This window comes from Poecile atricapillus, chromosome 31, assembly GCF_030490865.1.
Source record: "Poecile atricapillus isolate bPoeAtr1 chromosome 31, bPoeAtr1.hap1, whole genome shotgun sequence".
NCBI lineage: Eukaryota > Metazoa > Chordata > Aves > Passeriformes > Paridae > Poecile > Poecile atricapillus.
Window position 1 is genome coordinate 3,889,414 of NC_081279.1, and position 20,317 is coordinate 3,909,730.

At 44.9% G+C, this 20,317-nt stretch overlaps 1 protein-coding gene across 3 annotated transcripts; it reads right to left on the minus strand.

Annotated features, from left to right (window-relative positions):
* Window positions 1–6,473: 6,473 nt before the first annotated feature.
* Window positions 6,474–20,055, minus strand: LOC131590068 (BPTI/Kunitz domain-containing protein-like). 3 transcript variants are annotated; one of them, XM_058859929.1, is made up of 6 exons: window positions 19,899–20,055; window positions 17,728–17,895; window positions 14,909–14,947; window positions 11,188–11,358; window positions 8,077–8,118; window positions 6,474–6,662 (listed from the first exon to the last, which is right to left on the minus strand). In XM_058859929.1, exons 1-6 carry the CDS (start codon window positions 19,993–19,995, stop codon window positions 6,511–6,513), a joined length of 669 nt encoding a protein of 222 aa, XP_058715912.1. In that variant the 5' UTR covers window positions 19,996–20,055; the 3' UTR covers window positions 6,474–6,510. The 3 variants fall into 3 exon arrangements, with proteins under 3 accessions (XP_058715912.1, XP_058715913.1, XP_058715914.1); XM_058859931.1 differs by lacking the exon at window positions 6,474–6,662 and adding an exon at window positions 6,916–7,022; XM_058859930.1 differs by lacking the exon at window positions 14,909–14,947.
* Between the last annotated feature and the right edge of the window lie 262 nt (window positions 20,056–20,317).

Sequence of the window (20,317 nt, forward strand, 5' to 3'; positions counted from 1 at the left end):
TTGGGGCTCCCTGAGTCCTCCAAACCCCCCTGAGAACCTCCAGGAACCTTCAGGAACTTCCAGAACCTTCCTGAGACCCCTCCCCACCTCTGGAGACCCCCAAAAATCTCCCCTGAGACCCCCGGGACCCCCCCCAATAAACAATGCTGAGGTCCCGTGTTGGAATTTGGGGAGGGGGCGCAGGAATTTGGGGGTCTCTGAGTCCTCCAAACCCCCCTGAGAACCTCCAGGAACCCTCAGGAACTTCCAGAACCTTCCTGAGACCCCTCCCCACCTCCAGGGATCCCTCCGGGACCCCCCGAGACCCCCCCGGGACCCCCCAATAAACGCTGCCGGTCCCCACCATGGTCTGGTGTTGGGATTTGGGGAGGGGGCGCAGGAATTTGGGGATCTCTGGACCTTCTAAACCCCCCTGAGAACCTTCAGGAACCTCCAGAACCTTCCTGAGACCCCTCCCCACCTCTGGAGACCCCCAAAAATCTCCCCTGAGACCCCCGGGACCCCCCCGAGACCCCCAGACCCCCCCCAATAAACGATGCTGAGGTCCTGTGTTGGAATTTGGGGAGGGGGCGAAGGAATTTGGGGGTCTCTGGACCTTTCAAACCCCCTTGAGAACCTTCAGGAACTTCCAGAACCTTCCTGAGACCCCTCCCCACCCCTGGAGACCCCCAAAAATCTCCCCAAGACCCCCGGGACCCCCCCAAGAAACGATGCCGAGGTCCCGTGTTGGGATTTGGGGAGGGGGTGAAGGAATTTGGGGGTCTCTGAGTCCTTCAAACCCCCCTGAGAACCTTCAGGAACTTCCAGAACCTTCCTGAGACCCCTCCCCACCTCCAGGGATCCCTCTGGGACCCCCCGAGACCCCCCCGGGACCCCCCCAATAAACGATGCTGAGGTCCTGTGTTGGAATTTGGGGAGGGGGCGCAAGAATTTGGGGGTCTCTGAGTCCTCCAAACCCCCCTGAGAACCTTCAGGAACTTCCAGAACCTTCCTGAGACCCCTCCCCACCCCTGGGACCCCCCCAATAAACGATGCTGAGGTCCCGTGTTGGGATTTGGGGAGGGGGCGCAGGAATTTGGGGGTCCTTGAGTCCTCCAAACCCCCCTGAGAACCTTCAGGAACTTCCAGAACCTTCCTGAGACCCCTCCCCACCCCTGGAGACCCCCGAGACCCCCCCCAAAATCCAATTTTTTCCCCAAAAAAATCAAATTTTCCCCCAAAAACCCCACTCAGCCACCCCAAATCCCATTTTTTTCCCCCAAATCCCATTTTTTCCCCCAAAAATCCAATTTTTTCCCCCAAAAATCCATTTTTTCCCCCAAAAACCCCACTCAGCCACCCCAAATCCCATTTTTTCCCCCAAAAATCCATTTTTTCCCCTAAAAATCCAATTTTTCCCCCAAAAACCCCACTCAGCCACCCCAAATCCCATTTTTTCTCCCCAAAATCCAATTTTTTCCCCCAAAAATCCAATTTTTCCCCCCAAAATCCAATTTTTCCCCCCAAAATCCAATTTTTTCCCCAAAAACCTCACTCAGCTTCCCCAAATCCCATTTTTTCTCCCCAAAATCCAAATTTTTCCCCCAAAAATCCATTTTTTTCCCCCAAAAATCCAAATTTTTCCCCAAAAACCCCACTCAGCTTCCCCAAATCCCGTTTTTTTTCCCCAAAATCCAATTTTTTCCCCCAAAAATCCAATTTTTCCCCCCAAAATCCATTTTTCCCCCCAAAATCCATTTTTTCCCCCAAAAACCCCACTCAGCCACCCCAAATCCCATTTTTTCTCCCCAAAATCCAATTGTTTTCCCAAAAAATCCTTTTTCCCCCAAAAAATCCTTTTTTTCCCCAAAAACCTCACTCAGCTTCCCCAAATCCCATTTTTTCTCCCCAAAATCCAATTTTTTCCCCCAAAAATCCAATTTTTCCCCCCAAAATCCTATTTTTCCCCCAAAAATCCATTTTTTCCCCCAAAAACCCGACTCAGCTTCCCCAAATCCCATTTTTTTCTCCCCAAAATCCAATTTTTTCCCCCCAAAATCCAAATTTTTCCCCCAAAAATCCATTTTTTCCCCCAAAAATCCAAATTTTTCCCCAAAAACCTCACTCAGCTTCCCCAAATCCCGTTTTTTTTTCCCCAAATCCCATTTTTTTCCCCAAAAAAATCCCATTTTTTCCCCACTTGGGGATCCCCAGAGCAAGGAGAGGGGGATTTAGAGATTTTTGGGTGGAATTTTGCGATTTTTTGGAGGGAATTTGGGATTTTTTGAACGATTTTGGGATTTTTTGATGAATTTTGAGATTTTTTGATGGATTTTTGGGGTTTTTTTGATGGATTTTGGGATTTTTTTGGAGAAATTTGGGATTTTTTGGTAGAAATTTAGGATTTTTTTGGAGGAATTTTGGGATTTTTTTGGAGAAATTTAGGATTTTTTGGAGAAATTCGGGATTTTTTTTGGAGAAATTTGGGATTTTTTTATGGATTTTGGGATTTTTTGGAGACATTTTGGGATTTTTTTGAGGGATTTGGGATTTTTTTGTAGAAATTTAGGATTTTTTGATGGATTTTGGGATTTTTTGATGGATTTTGGGATTTTTTTGGAGAAATTTGGGAATTTTTGGAGGAATTTGGGATTTTTTTATGGATTTGGGGATTTTTTGGATGGATTTAAGATTTTTTTTTGGGGATGGGGTCTCCTGACATCCATGATCCATTCCAACCTCCCTTTATTCCATCAAAAATACAAAAACTCCCTCCCCAAATTCCCCCCCCAGCCCCAAAACCCCCCAAATTCCACCCAAAAAACCCCAAATTCCTCCCCAAAATCCCCCGGGACCCCTCCCCAAATTCCAGCCTGAGACTCCAAACCCAGCTGGGATAAAAAATGGGGAGGGGGGAACCCCAAGATTTGGGGAGGGGGATTTTGAATTTTATTTGGGGGCAAATTTTTAATTTTTGGGGTGATTTGAGACGATTTTTTTGGGTTTTTTCAGGATTTTTTGGGGTTTTTTTGGGGGGATTTTTTTGGGGTTTTTTCGGATTTTTTTGGGGTTTTTTCGGGATTTTTTGGGAGGTTTTTTCTGGATTTTTTTGGGGTTTTTTTCTGGATTTTTTGGGGGATTTTTGGGGTTTCTTGGGATTTTTTGGGGATTTTTTGGGGGATTTTTTTGGGATTTTTTTGGGATCTTTTTGGGGTTTTTTTCGGGATTTTTTGGAGTTTCTTTTCGGGATTTTTTGGGGGTTTTTTTCGGGATTTTTGGGGGTGTTTTTTGGGATTTTTTGGGTTTTTTTGGGGATTTTTTTGTTTTTTTTCTGGATTTTTTGGTTTTTTTTTTTCTGGATTTTTTTGGGTCTTTTTGGGGGGTTTTTTTGGGATTTTTTATGGTTTTTTTCCTGGAATTTTTGGGGTTTTTTTCTGGATTTTTTGGGGGATTTTTTGGGTTTTTTTTTTCTGGATTTTTTTGGGGGCTTTTTCGGGATTTTTGGGGGGTTTTTTGGGATTTTTGGGGGGTTTTTTCCTGGATTTTTTTGGGGTTTTTTGGGATTTTTTTCGGGTTTTTTTCTGGATTTTTTGGGGTCTTTTTGGGATTTTTTTGGTTTCTTTTCGGGATTTTTTGGGTGTTTTTTCGGGATTTTTTGGGGGGTTTTTTTGGGGGATTTTTTTTTTTTTTTTTGGGGGGGGGTTTTTTTGGGGATTTTTTGGGGTTTTTTTTCTGGATTTTTTGGGGGGTTTTTTCTGGATTTTTTTGGGTTTTTTCCAGGATTTTTTTTGTTTTTTTCAGATTTTTTTTTGGTTTTTTTCAGATTTTTTTGGGTTTCTTTGGGATATTTTTTATTTTTTTCAGGATTTTTTGATTTTTTTTGTTTTTTTTGGGGGGTGTAATTTTTTTATTGTGAGGAGGGGTCTTCCCCACCCCTCCCCCTCCCCAAACCCCCTCCCCTTTTCTATTTCATTTTTTTTTAACCCATTTTCACCCATTTTTTTCCTATAAAAAAATCAACAAAAAATCAGCGGGGGGGGAGGGGCAGAGAACAGATTTGTGGGGGAGGGGCTCCTTGTTTTTTGGGGGGTTTTTTGGGGGATTTTTTGGGGGTTTTTTCAGATTTTTTTGGGGTTTTTTTTCTGGATTTTTTGGGGGTTTTTTGGGATTTTTTTGGGGTTTTTTTGGGGATTTTTTTGGTTTTTTTTGGGATTTTTTTAGGGTTTTTTCGGGGATTTTTTTGGGGTTTTTTCAGATTTTTTTTGGTTTTTTTCAGATTTTTTTTTTGGTTTTTTTTCAGATTTTTTTGGGGTTTTTTTTGGCGGATTTTTTGGTTTTTTTTTCTGGATTTTTTGGGGTTTTTTGGGATTTTTTGGGGTTTTTTTCTGGATTTTTTTGGGTTTTTTTCTGGATTTTTTGGGGGCTTTTCGGGATTTTTTGGGGACTTTTTTGGGATTTTTTGGGGTTTTTTGGGGGATTTTTTCAGATTTTTTTGGGGTTTTTTTTTTATTTTTTTTTGGTTTTTTCAGATTTTTTTTTATTTTTTTCAGGATTTTTTAAATTTTTTTTTATTTTTTTTTGGGGGGTGGAATTTTTTTATTGTGAGGAGGGGTCTTCCCCACCCCTCCCCCTCCCCAAACCCCCTCCCCTTTTCTATTTCATTTTTTTTTAACCCATTTTCACCCATTTTTTCCTATAAAAAAATCAACAAAAAAATCAGCGGGGGGGGAGGGGCAGAGAACAGATTTGTGGGGGAGGGGCTCCTTGTTTTTTGGGGGTTTTTTTGGGGATTTTTTGGGGTTTTTTTCAGATTTTTTTTGGGTTTTTTTTCTGGATTTTTGGGGGTTTTTTGGGATTTTTTTGGGCTTTTTTGGGGATTTTTTTGGGGTTTTTTCGGGGATTTTTTGGGGTTTTTTTCAGATTTTTTTTGGTTTTTTTCAGATTTTTTTTTGGTTTTTTTTCAGATTTTTTTGGGTTTTTTTTGGCGGATTTTTTGGGTTTTTTTTCTGGATTTTTTGGGGTTTTTTTGGGGGGATTTTTTTGGGTTTTTTTCGGGACTTTTTGGGGGTTTTTTTGGGGATTTTTTGGGGTTTTTTTGGGATTTTTTAGGGTTTTTTTCTGGATTTTTTGGGGGTTTTTTTTCGGGATTTTTTTTGGGGTTTTTTCAGGATTTTTTTGGGGTTTTTTTGGGATTTTTGGGAGGTTTTTCGGGGTTTTTTTGGTTTTTTTCTTAATTTTTTGGGTTTTTTTTTGGGGACTTTTTGGGGGTTTTTTCAGATTTTTTTTTTGTTTTTTTTTCTGGATTTTTTGGGGGTTTTTTGGGATTTTTTTGGGGTTTTTTTGGGGGATTTTTTTTGGGTTTTTTCGGGGATTTTTTTGGGGTTTTTTCGGGGATTTTTTTGGGGTTTTTTCAGATTTTTTTTGGTTTTTTTCAGATTTTTTTTGGGTTTTTTTCAGATTTTTTTGGTTTTATTTGGGATATTTTTTGTGTTTTTTCAGGATTTTTAAATTTTTTTTTATTTTTTTTTGGGGGGTGGAATTTTTTTATTATGAGGAGGGGTCTTCCCCACCCCTCCCCCTCCCCAAACCCCCTCCCCTTTTCTATTTCATTTTTTTTTAACCCATTTTCACCCATTTTTTTCCTATAAAAAAATCAACAAAAAATCAGCGGGGGGGGAGGGGCAGAGAACAGATTTGTGGGGGAGGGGCTCCTTGTTTTTTGGGGGGTTTTTTGGGGATTTTTTTGGGGTTTTTTCGGGGATTTTTTGGGGGTTTTTTCGGGGATTTTTTTGGGGTTTTTTCAGATTTTTTTTGGTTTTTTTCAGATTTTTTTTTTGGTTTTTTTTCAGATTTTTTTGGGTTTTTTTGGCGGATTTTTTGGGGTTTTTTTCTGGATTTTTTGGGGTTTTTTTCTGGATTTTTTGGGGTTTTTTTTTCTGGATTTTTTTGGGGTTTTTTCGGGATTTTTTTTTTGGTTTTTTTTGGGATTTTCTTGGGGTTTTTAGGGGGATTTTTTTGGGGTTTTTTTGGGATTTTTTTGGGTTTTTTTTCTGGATTTTTTGGGGTCTTTTTGGGATTTTTTGGGGTTTTTTTCTGGATTTTGGGGGGTTTTTTTTGGGAATTTTTTTTTGGTTTTTTGGGATTTTTTGGGATTTTTTTGGGATTTTTTTGGGGGGGGTTTTTCAGATTTTTTTGGGGGGTTTTTTTGGAATTTTTTTTTGGTTTTTTCAGATTTTTTTTTTGTTTTTTTCAGGATTTTTAAATTTTTTTTATTTTTTTTTGGGGGGGGTGGAATTTTTTTATTGTGAGGAGGGGTCTTCCCCACCCCTCCCCCTCCCCAAACCCCCTCCCCTTTTCTATTTCATTTTTTTTTAACCCATTTTCACCCATTTTTTCCTATAAAAAAATCAACAAAAAATCAGCGAGGGGGGAGGGGCAGAGAACAGATTTGTGGGGGAGGGGCTCCTTGGTTTTTTGGGGGTTTTTTGGGGGGGTTTTGGGGGTTTTTGGGGGATTTTGGGGAGGGGTCTCTCAGGCTGGGTAGGGGTCTTTCATCAGGCACTCGCGATCCTCGCGGCTCCCGGCTCCCGGCGCTCGCGGCTTCGTCCGGAACCGGCGCCGAGCCAGAGCCAGCCCCGCGGCCAGCGAGACCCCCAGGGCCACCAGACCCCCGAAAACGGCACCTGGAGGGGAGAAATGGGGTTAGAGACCCCCGAAATGGGGTTAGAGACCCCAAAATGGGGTCAGGGACCCCCAAAATGGGGTTAGAGACCCCCAAAATGGGGTTAGAGACCCCCAAATGGGGTTAGAGACCCCCGAAATGGGGTCAGGGACCCCCAAAATGGGGTTAGAGACCCCCGAAATGGGGTTAGAGACCCCAAAATGGGGTTAGGGACCCCCAAAATGGGGTTAGAGACCCCCGAAATGGGGTTGGGGACCCCCGAAATGGGGTCAGGGACCCCCGAAATGGGGTTTGGGACCCCCCAGGCCCAGCCCCGCGGCCAGCGAGACCCCCAGGGCCACCAGACCCCCGAAAACGGCACCTGGAGGGGGGGAAATGGGGTCAGGGACCCCCAAAATGGGTTCAGGGGGGTCAGAAATGGGGTCAGGGACCCCAAAAATGGGGTTAGGGACCCCCGAAATGGGGTTAGAGACCCCCGAAATGGGGTCAGGGACCCCCGAAATGGGGTTAGAGACCCCCAAAATGGGGTTAGAGACCCCCGAAATGGGGTCAGAGACCCCCAAAATGGGGTTAGAGACCCCCGAAATGGGGTTGGGGACCCCTGAAATGGGGTTAGAGACCCCCAAAATGGGGTTGGGGACCCCCGAAATGGGGTTTGAGACCCCCAGGGCCAACCCCGCGGCCAGCGAGACCCCCAGGGCCACCAGACCCCCGAAAACGGCACCTGGAGGGGGGAAATGGGGTCAGGGACCCCCGAAATGGGGTCAGGGACCCCCAAAATGGGGTTGGGGGGGTCAGAAATGGGTCAGGGACCCCCAAAATGTGGTTAGAGACCCCCGAAATGGGGTCAGGGACCCCCAAAATGGGGTTAGAGACCCCCAAAATGGGGCTGGGGACCCCCGAAATGGGGTCAGGGACCCCCGAAATTGGGGGATTTTGGGGGGATTTTGGGGGGATTTTGGGAAGGATTTGGGGAGGAATTTTGGGGGGATTTGGGGGAGGATTTTGGGGGATTTTGGGGGGATTTTGGGAGGAATTTTGGGAGGAATTTTGGGGGAATTTTGGGGGAATTTTGGGGGGATTTTGGGGAGGATTTTGGGGGGATTTTGGGGAAGATTTTGTGGAATTTTTGGGGAGGAATTTGGGGGGATTTTGGGGGATTTTGGGGAGGATTTTGGGGGGATTTTGGGGGGATTTTGTGGAATTTTTGGGGAGGAATTTGGGGGGATTTTGGGGGGATTTGGGGGATTTTGGGGGGATTTTGGGGGATTTTGGGGAGATTTTGGGGGGAATTTGTGGAATTTTTGGGGAGGAATTTGGGGGGATTTTGGGGGGATTTGGGGGAGGATTTTGCGGAATTTTTGGGGAAGATTTTGGGGTAAATTTTGGGGATTTTGGGGGCTCTGGAATTTCACCTTTGGAAGAGAAGAATCTCCGGAATTCGGCGCCGAAGTCACCTGGGGGGGGAAACAGAGAAAATTTGGGAATTTTGGGAGGAAATTTGGGAATTTTGAGAGGGAATTTTTGGGAATTTTGGGGGGAATTTTTGGGAATTTTGGGAGGGAATTTTTGGGAATTTTGGGGGGAATTTTTGGGAATTTTGGGGGGGAATTTTTGGGAATTTTGTGAGGAAATTTTTGGGAATTTTGGGAGGGAATTTTTGGGGAATTTTGGGGAGATTTTTTTGGATTTTGGGGGGAATATTTGGGAACTTTTGGTGGGAATTTTCAGGGCAGGATTTTCCACCATTTAATTTAAATTTTGGGTTAAATTTGGGCGATTTTGGTGCAGAATCCCAAGAATAATTTAATTTTTTCATAATTAATTCAAATTTTGGGTTAAATTTGGTCATTTTTGACGCAGAACCCCCCAGAATAATTTCATTTTTTCCCAATTAATTCAAATTTTGGGGTTAAATTTGCTCATTTTTGACGCAGAACCCCCCGAATAATGAAATTTTTTCCCGATAAATTCAAATTTTGGGTTAAATTTGTGGGATTTTGGGTCAGAATCCCTCACCCTGGGGCAGAATAGAGGGAATTTTTTTGGAATTTTAGGGGAGATTTTTGAGGAATTTTGGGGGGGAATTTTTGGGATTTTTTGGGGAGATTTTTGGGATTTTTAGGGTGAATTTTTGGGAATTTTGGGGGAATTTTTGGGGGGAATTTTTGGGAATTTTTTGAGGATTTTGAGGGAATTTTAGGGGGAATTTTTTTGGATTTTGGGGGATTTTAGGGGGAATTTTTTGGGAGTTTTTTGGGAATTTTTTGGGATTTTTTTGGGAATTTTTTTGGGAATTTTGGGGGAATTTTCAGGGCAGGATTTCCCATATTTTATTTTAAATTTTGGGTTAAATTTGTGCGATTTTGGGTCAGAATCCCCAGAATAATTTCATTTTTCCATAATTTAATTTAAATTTAATTCAAATTTTGGGGTTAAATTTGCTCATTTTTGATGCAGAACCCCCCGAACAATGAAATTTTTTCCCGATAAATTCAAATTTTGGGTTAAATTTGTGAGATTTTGGGTCAGAATCCCTCACCCTGGGGCAGAATAGAGGGAATTTTTTTGGAATTTTAGGGGAGATTTTTGGGGGAATTTTTGGGGGAATTTTTTTGATTTTTGGGGAGATTTTTTAGGGATTTTAGGGGAGATTTTTGGGGATTTTGGGGTGAATTTTTGGGAATTTGGGAGGGAATTTTTGGGAGATTTTGGGGGGGAATTTTTGGGAATTTTTTGAGGATTTTGGGGGATTTTAGGGGAGATTTTTTGGGATTTTTGGGGAGATTTTTTGGGGATTTTTTTGGAATTTTGGGGGAATTTTCAGGGCACGATTTCCCACCATTTAATTTAAATTTTGGGTTAAATTTGTGCGATTTTGGGTCAGAATCCCCAGAATAATTTCATTTTTCTATGATTTAATTTAAATTTAATTCAAATTTTGGGTTAAAATTGGTCATTTTTGATGCAGAACCCCCCGAATAATTTAATTTTTTGATAATTTAATTTAAATTTAATTCAAATTTTGGGTTAAATTTGCTCATTTTTGATGCAGAACCCCCCGAATAATGAAATTTTTTCCCGATAAATTCAAATTTTGGGTTAAATTTGGTTGATTTTGGGTCAGAATCCCTCACCCTGGGGCAGAATAATTTCATTTTTCCACTATTTAATTTCATTTTAATTCAAATTTTGGGGTTAAATTTGGTCGTTTTTGATGCAGAACCCCCCGAATAATGAATTTTTTTCCCGATAAATTCAAATTTTGGGTTAAATTTGTGGGATTTTGGGTCAGAATCCCTCACCCTGGGGCAGAATAGAGGGAATTTTTTTGGAATTTTAGGGGAGATTTTTGAGGAATTTTGGGGGGGAATTTTTGGGATTTTTTGGGGAGATTTTTGGGATTTTTAGGGTGAATTTTTGGGAATTTTGGGGGAATTTTTGGGGGGAATTTTTGGGAATTTTTTGAGGATTTTGAGGGAATTTTAGGGGGAATTTTTTTGGATTTTGGGGGATTTTAGGGGGAATTTTTTGGGAGTTTTTTGGGAATTTTTTGGGAATTTTTTGGGAATTTTTTTGGGAATTTTGGGGGAATTTTTAGGGCAGGATTTCCCATGTTTTAATTTAAATTTTGGGTTAAATTTGGTCATTTTTGATGCAGAACCCCCCAAATAATTAAATTTTTTGCAGATTAATTCAAATTTTGGGTTAAATTTGTGCGATTTTGATGCAGAATCCCCAGAATAATTTCATTTTCTCATTATTTAATTTCAATTTAATTCACATTTTGGGTTAAATTTGGTCATTTTTGATGCAGAACCCCCCGAATAATGAAATTTTTTCCCGATAAATTCAAATTTTGGGTTAAATTTGTGGGATTTTGGGTCAGAATCGCTCACCCTGGGGCACAATAATTTCATTTCCCACCATTTAATTTTAATTTTGGGTTAAATAGGGGAGGGATTTTTTTGGGATTTTTGGGGGAATTTTTGGGGAAATTTTTGGGGATTTTAGGGGAGATTTTTGGGATTTTTAGGGTGAATTTTTGGGAATTTTGGGGGGGAATTTTGGGGAATTTTGGGGGAATTTTTGGGAATTTTGGGGGGGAATTTTTGGGAATTTTGTGAGGAAATTTTTGGGAATTTTGGGAGGAATTTTTGGGAATTTTGGGAGGGAATTTTGGGAGGGAATTTTTGGGATTTTTTGGGGAGATTTTTGGGGGAGATTTTAGGGGAGATTTTTGGGAATTTTGGGGGGAATTTTTGGGAATTTTGGGTGAATTTTTGGGAATTTTGGGAGGAAATTTTTGGGAATTTTGGGAGGAATTTTTGGGGAAATTTTTTAGGGATTTTAGGGGGATTTTTTAGGGAATTTTGGGAGAAATTTTTGGGAATTTTGGGAGGAATTTTTGGGAATTTTGGGAGGAATTTTTTGGGCATTTTGGGGGAATTTTTAGGGCAGGATTTCCCATGTTTTAATTGAAATTTTGGGTTAAATTTGTGGGATTTTGGGTCGGAATCCCTCACCCTGGTGCCTCTGGCAGCGCCTCAGACATTCCCTCTGGTCCCGGTGGTTGTTGGCGTTGCCCCTGCAGCCTCCGTAGGTGAATTCCCGGCAGGAATTTTCCTCGGGAATGAAAAACCAGCGCGGGAACGACGCCCGGCACGGCCCCGGAGCCGGCGGAGCCGAGCACAGCTCTGGGAAAAAAGGGGGAAAATGGGATTGTTTTGGGGGGAAATGGTGGGAAAATGGGAAAAAATCCTGGGAAAATGGGGGTTTTCTGGGAAAAAATTGAATTTTTCCAGGAAAAAATGGGAATTTTTGGGGTGAAAATGGGAATTTTCTGGGTAAAAATTGAATTTTTCCGGAAAAAATTGGGATTTTTCTGGTCAAAAATGGGAATTTTCCAGAGAAAATGGGATTATTTTGGGGGGAAATGGTGGGAAAATGGGGAAAAATTGAATTTTTCTGGAAAAAATTGTGATTTTTCTGGTCAAAAATGGGGATTTTTCTGGGTAAAAATTGAATTTTTCCGGAAAAAATTGGGATTTTCTGGTCAAAAATGGGAATTTTCTGGGTAAAAATGGAAGTTTTCCTGAAAAAATGGGATTATTTTGGGGGGAAATGGTGGGAAAATGGGAAAAATTGAATTTTTCTGGGAAAAAATTGAATTTTTCTTGAGAAAATTGAGATTTTCTGGTCAAAAATGGGAATTTTTGGGGTAGAAATGGGGATTTTCTGGGTAAAAAATTGAATTTTTCCAGAAAAAATTGAGATTTTGGGGTCGAAAATGGGAATTTTCTGGGTAAAAATGGAATTTTTCCTGAGAAAATTGAGATTTTCTGGTCAAAAATGGGAATTTTCTGGGTAAAAATGAGAATTTTCCTGAGAAAATTGAATTTTTCTGGTAAAAAATGGGAATTTTTGGGGTAAAAATGGGGATTTTCTGGGTAAAAATTGAATTTTTCCTGAGAAAATTGAATTTTTCTGTGTGAAAATGGGAATTTTCTGGGTGAAAATGGGCATTTCCTGGGAAAAAAATTGAATTTTTCTGGAAAAAATTGAGATTTTCTGGTCAAAAAAGGGAATTTTCCAGAAAAAATGGGAATTTTGTGGTGAAAAATGGGAATTTTCTGGGTAAAGATGAGTATTTTCTGGGAAAAAATTGAATTTTTCCTGAGAAAATGGAGATTTTGTGGTCAAAAATTGGAAAATTCTGGGAAAAATGGGAATTTTCTGGGTGAAAATGGGAATTTTTGGGGTAAAAATGGGAATTTTGTGGTCAAAACTTGAAGTTTTCCTGAGAAAATTTGAATTTTCTGGTCAAAAATGGGAATTTTCTGGGAAAAATGGGGATTTTCTGTGAAAAAATTGGAATTTTTTATGAGAAAATTGGGATTTTTGTGGTCAAAAATGGGAATTTTCTTGGAAAAAATTGAATTTTTCCGGAAAAAATTGAGATTTTGTGGTCGGAAATGAGAATTTTGTGGTCAAAAATGGAAGTTTTCCAGTCAAAAATGGGAATTTTCTGGGAAAAAATTGAATTTTTCCTGAGAAAATGGAGATTTTGTGGTCGAAAAGGGGGATTTTCTGTGAAAAATGGGAATTTTCTGGGTAAAAATGGGAATTTTCTGGGAAAAATGGGAATTTTCTGGGTAAAATGGGGATTTTCTGGGTAAAATGGGGATTTTCTGGGAAAAAATGGGATTTTTGTGGTCAAAAATGGGAATTTTCTGAGTAAAAATGAGAATTTTTGGGGTGAAAATGGGAATTTTGTGGCCAAAAATGGAAGTTTTCCTGAGAAAATCTGAATTTTCTGGTCAAAAATGGAAGTTTTCCTAAGAAAATGGGAATTTTCTGGGTAAAAATTGAATTTTTCCTGAGAAAATTGGGATTTTCTGGTCAAAAATGGGAATTTTCTGGGTAAAAATTAAATTTTTCCGGAAAAAATTAGGATTTTCTGGTCAAAAATGGGAATTTTCCAGAGAAAATGGGAATTTTCTGGGTAAAAATCTAATTTTTCCGGAGAAAATTGAGATTTTGTGGTCGAAAATGGGAATTTTCTGGGAAAAATGGGAATTTTCCAGAGAAAATGGGAATTTTGTGGTGAAAAACGGGAATTTTCTGGTCAAAAATGGGAATTTTCCCCCAAAAACCAAAAATTTCCCCTCTAAAATTAGAATTTCCCAGACAAAATTATAATTTTCCAGCTAAAAAAGGAAATTTTCTGGTCAAAAATCAAAATTCCCCCCCAAAACCCAAAATTTCCCCCCCAAAATTAAAATTTCCCGGCCAAAAATTGAAATTTTTCGGTCAAAAATTGAAATTTTTTGTCAAAAATGGAAATTTCTCCTCCAAAATTCAAAATTTCTGTTGGAAAATCGCTTCAAAAATCGGAATTTTGGGTTAAAATGGCAGAAAATCCCCTTAAAATTCAATATTTTTGGTTAAAACAATAAAAAAAATGCTTCAAAAATTGGAATTTTGGTAAAAATGCCAGAAAATCCCTTTAAAATTCAATATTTTTGGTTAAAGTGATAAAAAACGGCTTCAAAAATTGGAATTTTTGGGTTAAAATGGCAGAAAATCCCTTTAAAATTCAATATTTTTGGTTAAAGTGCTAAAAAAATGCTTCAAAAATCGGAATTTTGGTAAAAATGGCAGAAAATCCCTTTAAAATTCAATATTTTTGGTTAAAACGATAAAAAAAATGCTTCAAAAATCTGAATTTTTGGTAAAAATGGCAGAAAATCCCTTTAAAATTCAATATTTTTGGTTAAAGTGATTAAAAATTGCTTCAAAAATCGGAATTTTTGGTAAAAATGGCAGAAAATCCCTTTAAAATTCAATATTTTTGGTTAAAGTGCTAAAAAAATGCTTCAAAAATCGGAATTTTTGGTAAAAATGGCAGAAAATCCCTTTAAAATTCAATATTTTTGGTTAAAGTGATAAAAAAAGGCTTCAAAAATCGGAATTTTGGGTTAAAATGGCAGAAAATCCCTTTAAAATTCAATATTTTTGGTTAAAACAATAAAAAAAATGCTTTAAAAATCGGAATTTTGGGTTAAAATGGCAGAAAATCCCTTTAAAATTCAATATTTTTGGTTAAAACAATAAAAAAAATGCTTCAAAAATTGGAATTTTGGTAAAAATGCCAGAAAATCCCTTTAAAATTCAATATTTTTGGTTAAAGTGATAAAAAAATGCTTCAAAAATCGGAATTTTGGGTTAAAATGGCAGAAAATCCCTTTAAAATTCAATATTTTTGGTTAAAGTGATAAAAAAATGCTTCAAAAATTGGAATTTTGGGTAAAAATGGCAGAAAATCCCTTTAAAATTCAATATTTTTGGTTAAAGTGATAAAAAAATGCTTCAAAAATCGGAATTTTGGGTTAAAATGGCAGAAAATCCCTTTAAAATTCAATATTTTTGGTTAAAACGATAAAAAAATGCTTCAAAAATTGGAATTTTGGGTTAAAATGGCAGAAAATCCCTTTAAAATTCAATATTTTTGGTTAAAGTGATGAAAAAATGCTTCAAAAATTGGAATTTTGGGTTAAAATGGCAGAAAATCCCTTTAAAATTCAATATTTTTGGTTAAATTTGCACCAAATCCCTGCAAAATTCAGCCCAAAAATCCCAAATTTCTGTGAAATGTGTCCAGAATTCCTTCAGAATTCCCAAATTCCTTCGGAATTCCCAAATTTCCGTGAAATCCACCCCAAACCCCCCCAAATCCGGGGTTACCTGGCAAGGTGGAATTGGTGCTCACGGGGCTGGAGGGAGCTGGGGAAAAATGGGAATAAAATGGGAATAAAAATGGGAATAAAATGGGAATAAAATGGGAATAAATGGGAATAAAATGGGAATAAATGGGAATAAAATGGGAATAAAATGGGAATAAAAATGGGAATAAAATGGGAATAAATGGGAATAAAAATGGGAATAAAATGGGAATAAATGGGAATAAAAATGGGAATAAATGGGAATAAAATGGGAATAAAATGGGAATAAAATGGGAATAAAATGGGAATAAAAATGGGAATAAAATGGGAATAAAATGGGAATAAAATGGGAATAAAAATGGGAATAAAATGGGAATAAAATGGGAATAAAATGGGAATAAAATGGGAATTATGGGGGGGAAATGGGGAAAAATGGGGGGAAATTGGGAAAAATGGGGAAAAATGGGAATAAAAATGGGAATAAAATGGGAATTATGGGAATAAAATGGTAATAAAATGGGAATTACGGGGGAAAATGGGGGGAAATGGGGGGAAATTGGGAAAAAACGGGAATAAAATGGGAATAAAATGGGAATAATGGGGAGAAATGGGGAAGAAATGGGGAAAAATGGGGGGAAAAGGGGGGAAAATGGGAATAAAATGGGAATTATGGGGGGAAATGGGGAAAAATGGGAAAAATGGGAATAAAAATGGGAATTATGGGGGAAAATGGGAAAAATGGGGGGGAAATTGGGAATAAAATGGGAATAATGGGGGTAATGGGGGGAAATGGGGAAAAATAGAGGGAAAATGGGAATAATGGGGAGAAATGGGGGAAAATTGGGAATAAAATGGGAATAAAATGGGAATAATGGGGAGAAATGGGGAAGAAATGGGGAAAAATGGGGGGAAAAGGGTGAAATACGGGGGAAAATTGTGCCCTGGTCCCTTCCCGATCCTCCCTGCAGCGTTCCCGGCACTCCCGGTCCCATTCCCGCTGTTCCCCGGTGTGTCCCGGTCCATTCCCGGTCCGTCCCGGTTCTCACCGGTGTCCCCGCACCGTTCCCGGCACTCCCGTTCACTCCCGAAGTTGTTCCCGGTCCCATTCCCGGTGTTCCCCGGTGCCATTCCCGGTGTTTCCCGGTGTTCCCCGGTGTGTCCCGGTCCATTCCCGGTCCCCCCCGCTCTGTCCCGGTTCTCACCGGTGTCCCCGCACCGTTCCCGGCACTCCCGTTCGCTCCCGAAGTTGTTCCCGCTCCCATTCCCGGTGTTCCCCGGTGTGTCCCGCTCCCATTCCCGGTCTGTCCCCGTCCCTTCCGGCGCTCCCCGCTCCCTCCCGGTCCCATTCCCGGTGTCCCCGGTGCCATTCCCGGTGTGTCCCGCTCTCTCCCAGCGCTCCCCGGTTCCATTCCCGGTGTTCCCCGGTGTTCCCCGCTCCCTCCCGCTCCCATTCCCGGTCTGTCCCGCTCTCTCCCGGCGCTCCCCGCTCCCTCCCGGTCCCATTCCCGGTGTCCCCGCTCCCATGCCCGGTGTTCCCCGCTCCCTCCCGGCGCTCCCCGGTCCCATTCCCGGTGTTCCCCGCTGTTCCCCGGTCCCTCCCGGTGCCATTCCCGGTTCTCACCGGTGTCCCCGCACCGTTCCCGGCACTCCCGTTCGCTCCCGAAGTTGTTCCCGCTCCCATTCCCGGTGTCTCCCTGTCCCTCCCGCTCCCATTCCCGGTGTTCCCCGGTGCCATTCCCGGTCTGTCCCGCTCTCTCCCGGCGCTCCCCGGTCCCATTCCCGGTGTTCCCCGCTCCCTCCCGCTGTTCCCCGGTCTGTCCCGGTCCCTCCCGGCACTCCCCGCTCCCTCCCGCTCCCATTCCCGGTGTCCCCGGTCCCATTCCCGGTGTTCCCCGGTGTTCCCCGCTCCCTCCCGGTGTTCACCGGTGTGTCCCGGTCCCTCCCGCTCCCATTCCCGGTCTGTCCCGGTCCCTCCCGGCGCTCCCCGCTCCCTCCCGCTCCCATTCCCGGTGTGTCCCGCTCCCTCCCGGTGTTCCCCGGTGTGTCCCGGTCCCTCCCGCTCCCTCCCGGTGCCATTCCCGGTTCTCACCGGTGTCCCCGCAGCGTTCCCGGCACTCCCGTTCGCTCCCGAAGTTGTTCCCGCTCCCATTCCCGGTGTCTCCCTGTCCCTCCCGCTCCCTCCCGGTGTTCCCCGCTCCCATTCCCGGTGTGTCCCGGTTCCATTCCCGGTCCCCCCCGGTCCGTCCCGGTTCTCACCGGTGTCCCCGCAGCGTTCCCGGCACTCCCGCTCGCTCCCGAAGTTGTCCCCGCTCCCATTCCCGGTCTGTCCCGGTCCCTCCCGGCGCTCCCCGCTCCCTCCCGGTCCCTACCGGTTCCTTTCCCGGTGTTCCCCGCTCCCTCCCGCTGTTCCCCGGTGTGTCCCGGTCCCTCCCGCTCCCTCCCGGTGCCATTCCCGGTTCTCACCGGTGTCCCCGCACCGTTCCCGGCACTCCCGTTCGCTCCCGAAGTTGTTCCCGCTCCCATTCCCGGTGTTCCCCGGTGTTCCCCGCTCCCATTCCCGCTCCCATTCCCGGTCTGTCCCGGTTCTCACCGGTGTCCCCGCACCGTTCCCGGCACTCCCGTTCGCTCCCGAAGTTGTTCCCCGCTCCCATTCCCGGTGTTCCCCGCTCTCTCCCGGCGCTCCCCGCTCCCATTCCCGGTCCCCCCCGGTCCGTCCCGGTTCTCACCGGTGTCCCCGCAGCGTTCCCGGCACTCCCGTTCGCTCCCGAAGTTGTTCCCGCTCCCATTCCCGGTGTTCCCCGGTGTTCCCCGCTCCCATTCCCGGTCCGTCCCGGTTCTCACCGGTGTCCCCGCAGCGTTCCCGGCACTCCCGTTCGCTCCCGAAGTTGTTCCCGTTGCCGCCGCAGCCGCCGAACACGAAACTCTCGCAGCTCCCGGAGGAGGCGTTGAAAAACCAGCGCGGGATGGAGGCGCGGCAGCGGCCGGTGAGCGCCGGTAACCGGCACCGGGCTGGGAAACCGGGCAAAAATCACCCAAAATCACCCAAAATCACCGGAAATCCATCCCAAAACCACCGGAAATCACCCCAAAATCACCGGTAACCAGCACCGGGCTGGGAAACCGGGCAAAAATCACCCAAAATCACCTCAAATTACCCCAAAATCACCGAAAATCCATCCTAAAATCACCGGTAACCGGCACCGGGCTGGGAAACCGGGCAAAAATCACCCAAAATCACCTCAAATCACCCCAAAATCACCGGAAATCCATCCCAAAATCACCGGTAACCGGCACCGGGCTGGGAAACCGGGCAAAAATCAACCAAAATCACCGGAAATCACCCCAAAATCACCGGAAATCACCCCAAAATTACCGGTAACCGGCACCGGGCTGGGGAACCGGCCCAAAAATCACCCCAAAATCACCTCAAAATCCATCCCGAATCACCCCAAAATCCCCGGTAACCGGCACCAGGCTGGGAAACCGGCCCAAAATCACCCCAAATCACCCCAAATCACCCCAAAATCACCGGAAATCACCCCAAAATCACCGGTAACCGGCACCGGGCTGGGAAACCGGGCAAAAATCACCCAAAATCACCCCAAAATCACCCAAAATCACCCCAAAATCACCCCAAAATCACCGGAAATCCATCCCAAAATCCCCGGTAACCGGCACCGGGCTGGAAAACCGGCCCAAAATCAACCAAAATCACCCCAAAATCAACTCAAATCACCCCAAAATCCATCCCGAATCACCCCAAAATCACCGGTAACCGGCACCGGGCTGGGAAACCGGGCAAAAATCACCCAAAATCACCCCAAAATCACCCAAAATCACCCCAAAATCACCTCAAATCACCCCAAAATCCATCCCAGCCCCGGTAACCGGCACCGGGCTGGGGGCAGGACCCGGTACCGACCCCAAATCCCCCCCAAATCCTTCCTGGGACCCCCAAAATCCTCCCCGGGACCCCCCAAATTTTTCCAGACCCCCCCAAAACCCTCCTGGGACCCTTCAGGATTTTTCAGACCCCCCAAAACTCCAATGGGACCCCCCAAAACTGCCCCAGGATCCCCCCAGATCCTTCCTGGGACCCCCCAAAAACTCCCCAGGACCCCCAAAAGTGACCCAGGACCCCCCAGAACTCCCCCAGGACCCCCCAAATCCTTCTTGGGACCCCCAGAACTGCCCCAGGACCCCCTAAATCCTCCCCAGGACCCCCCAAAAGTGCCCCAGGACCCCCCAAATCCTCCCTGAGACCCCCAGAACTCCCCCAGGACCCCTCAATCCTTCTTGGGACCCCCAGAACTGCCCCAGGACCCCCCAATCCTTCTTGGGACCCCCAGAACTCCCCTGGGACCCCCCAGAACTGCCCCAGGACCCCCTAAATCCTCCCCAGGACCCCCCAAAACTCCCCAGGACCCCCCAAATCCTCTCCAGGACCCCCCAAAACTCCCCAGGACCCCCCAAAAGTGCCCCAGGACCCCCTAAATCCTCCCCAGGACCCCCCAGATCTTCCTGGGACCCCCCAAAAAATCCCCAGGACCCCCCAAATCCTCCCCAGAACCCCCCAAATCCTTCTTGGGACCCCCAAAAATTCCCCTGGGACCCCCCAAAACTGCCCCAGGACCCCCCAGAACTGCCCCAGGACCCCCTAAAACTGCCCCAGGACCCCCCAAATCCTCCCCAGGACCCCCCAAAAGTGCCCCAGGACCCCCTAAAACAGCCCCAGGACCCCCCAGATCTTCCTGGGACCCCCCAAAAAATCCCCAGGACCCCCCAAAACCGCCCCAGGACCCCCCAAATCCTCCCCAGGATCCCCCAAAAGTGCCCCAGGATCCCCTAAAACTGCCCCAGGACCCCCCAGATCCTTCTTGGGACCCCCAAACCCTCCCCTGGGACCCCCCAAAACCGCCCCAGGACCCCCCAAAACTCCCCCAGGCCCCCTCCCCTCCCCGTAGCCCCTCCCCCCTCCGCGCCCCCCGTTCCCCCCGGAGCCCCCCCGGTACCGGCGAGGGCGGCGGGGCCGCTCTGGGGGTCCCGTCCGGAGCCCCCCGGGACCCCCAGGATCAGCAGCAGCACCGGGAGGAGCCGCCCCGCCGCCATCGCCAGGTGCGCGCCCGTGACGTCACCCAGGTGCGCCCAGGCCACGCCCACCGGGGGGGGGAACGGACGGGCCGCGAGAGCGCATGCGCGGGAGGGGGGTTGGCCACGCCCATCTCGCGGTAAGCCACGCCCACCTCGTGTTAAGCCACGCCCCCTCCTGTGGTAACGGCCCCGTGGGGTTGGGGTGAGGCTCCGCCCCTTCATTTGCATACGGGGCGGGAAATCGCGCGGCTTTGGGGGGGGTTTTGGGGGGGATTTTGGAATTTGGGGGACTTTGGGGGGGTTTGAGGGGGTTTTGGGGGTGTTTTGGGGTGGATTTTGG

Coding starts and splice junctions, on each gene's coding strand:
- LOC131590068 (XM_058859929.1), bottom strand. CDS start 19,995: ATGGCGGCGGGGCGGCTCCTCCCGGTGCTGCTGCTGATCCTGGGGGTC. Junction 14,948..17,727: donor GGAACGCTGCGGGGACACCG/GTGAGAACCGGG, acceptor ATTTTTCCCCAG/CTCCCTCCAGCCCCGTGAGC. Junction 6,663..8,076: donor GAGATTCTTCTCTTCCAAAG/GTGAAATTCCAG, acceptor TCTCCCCTCCAG/GTGCCGTTTTCGGGGGTCTG.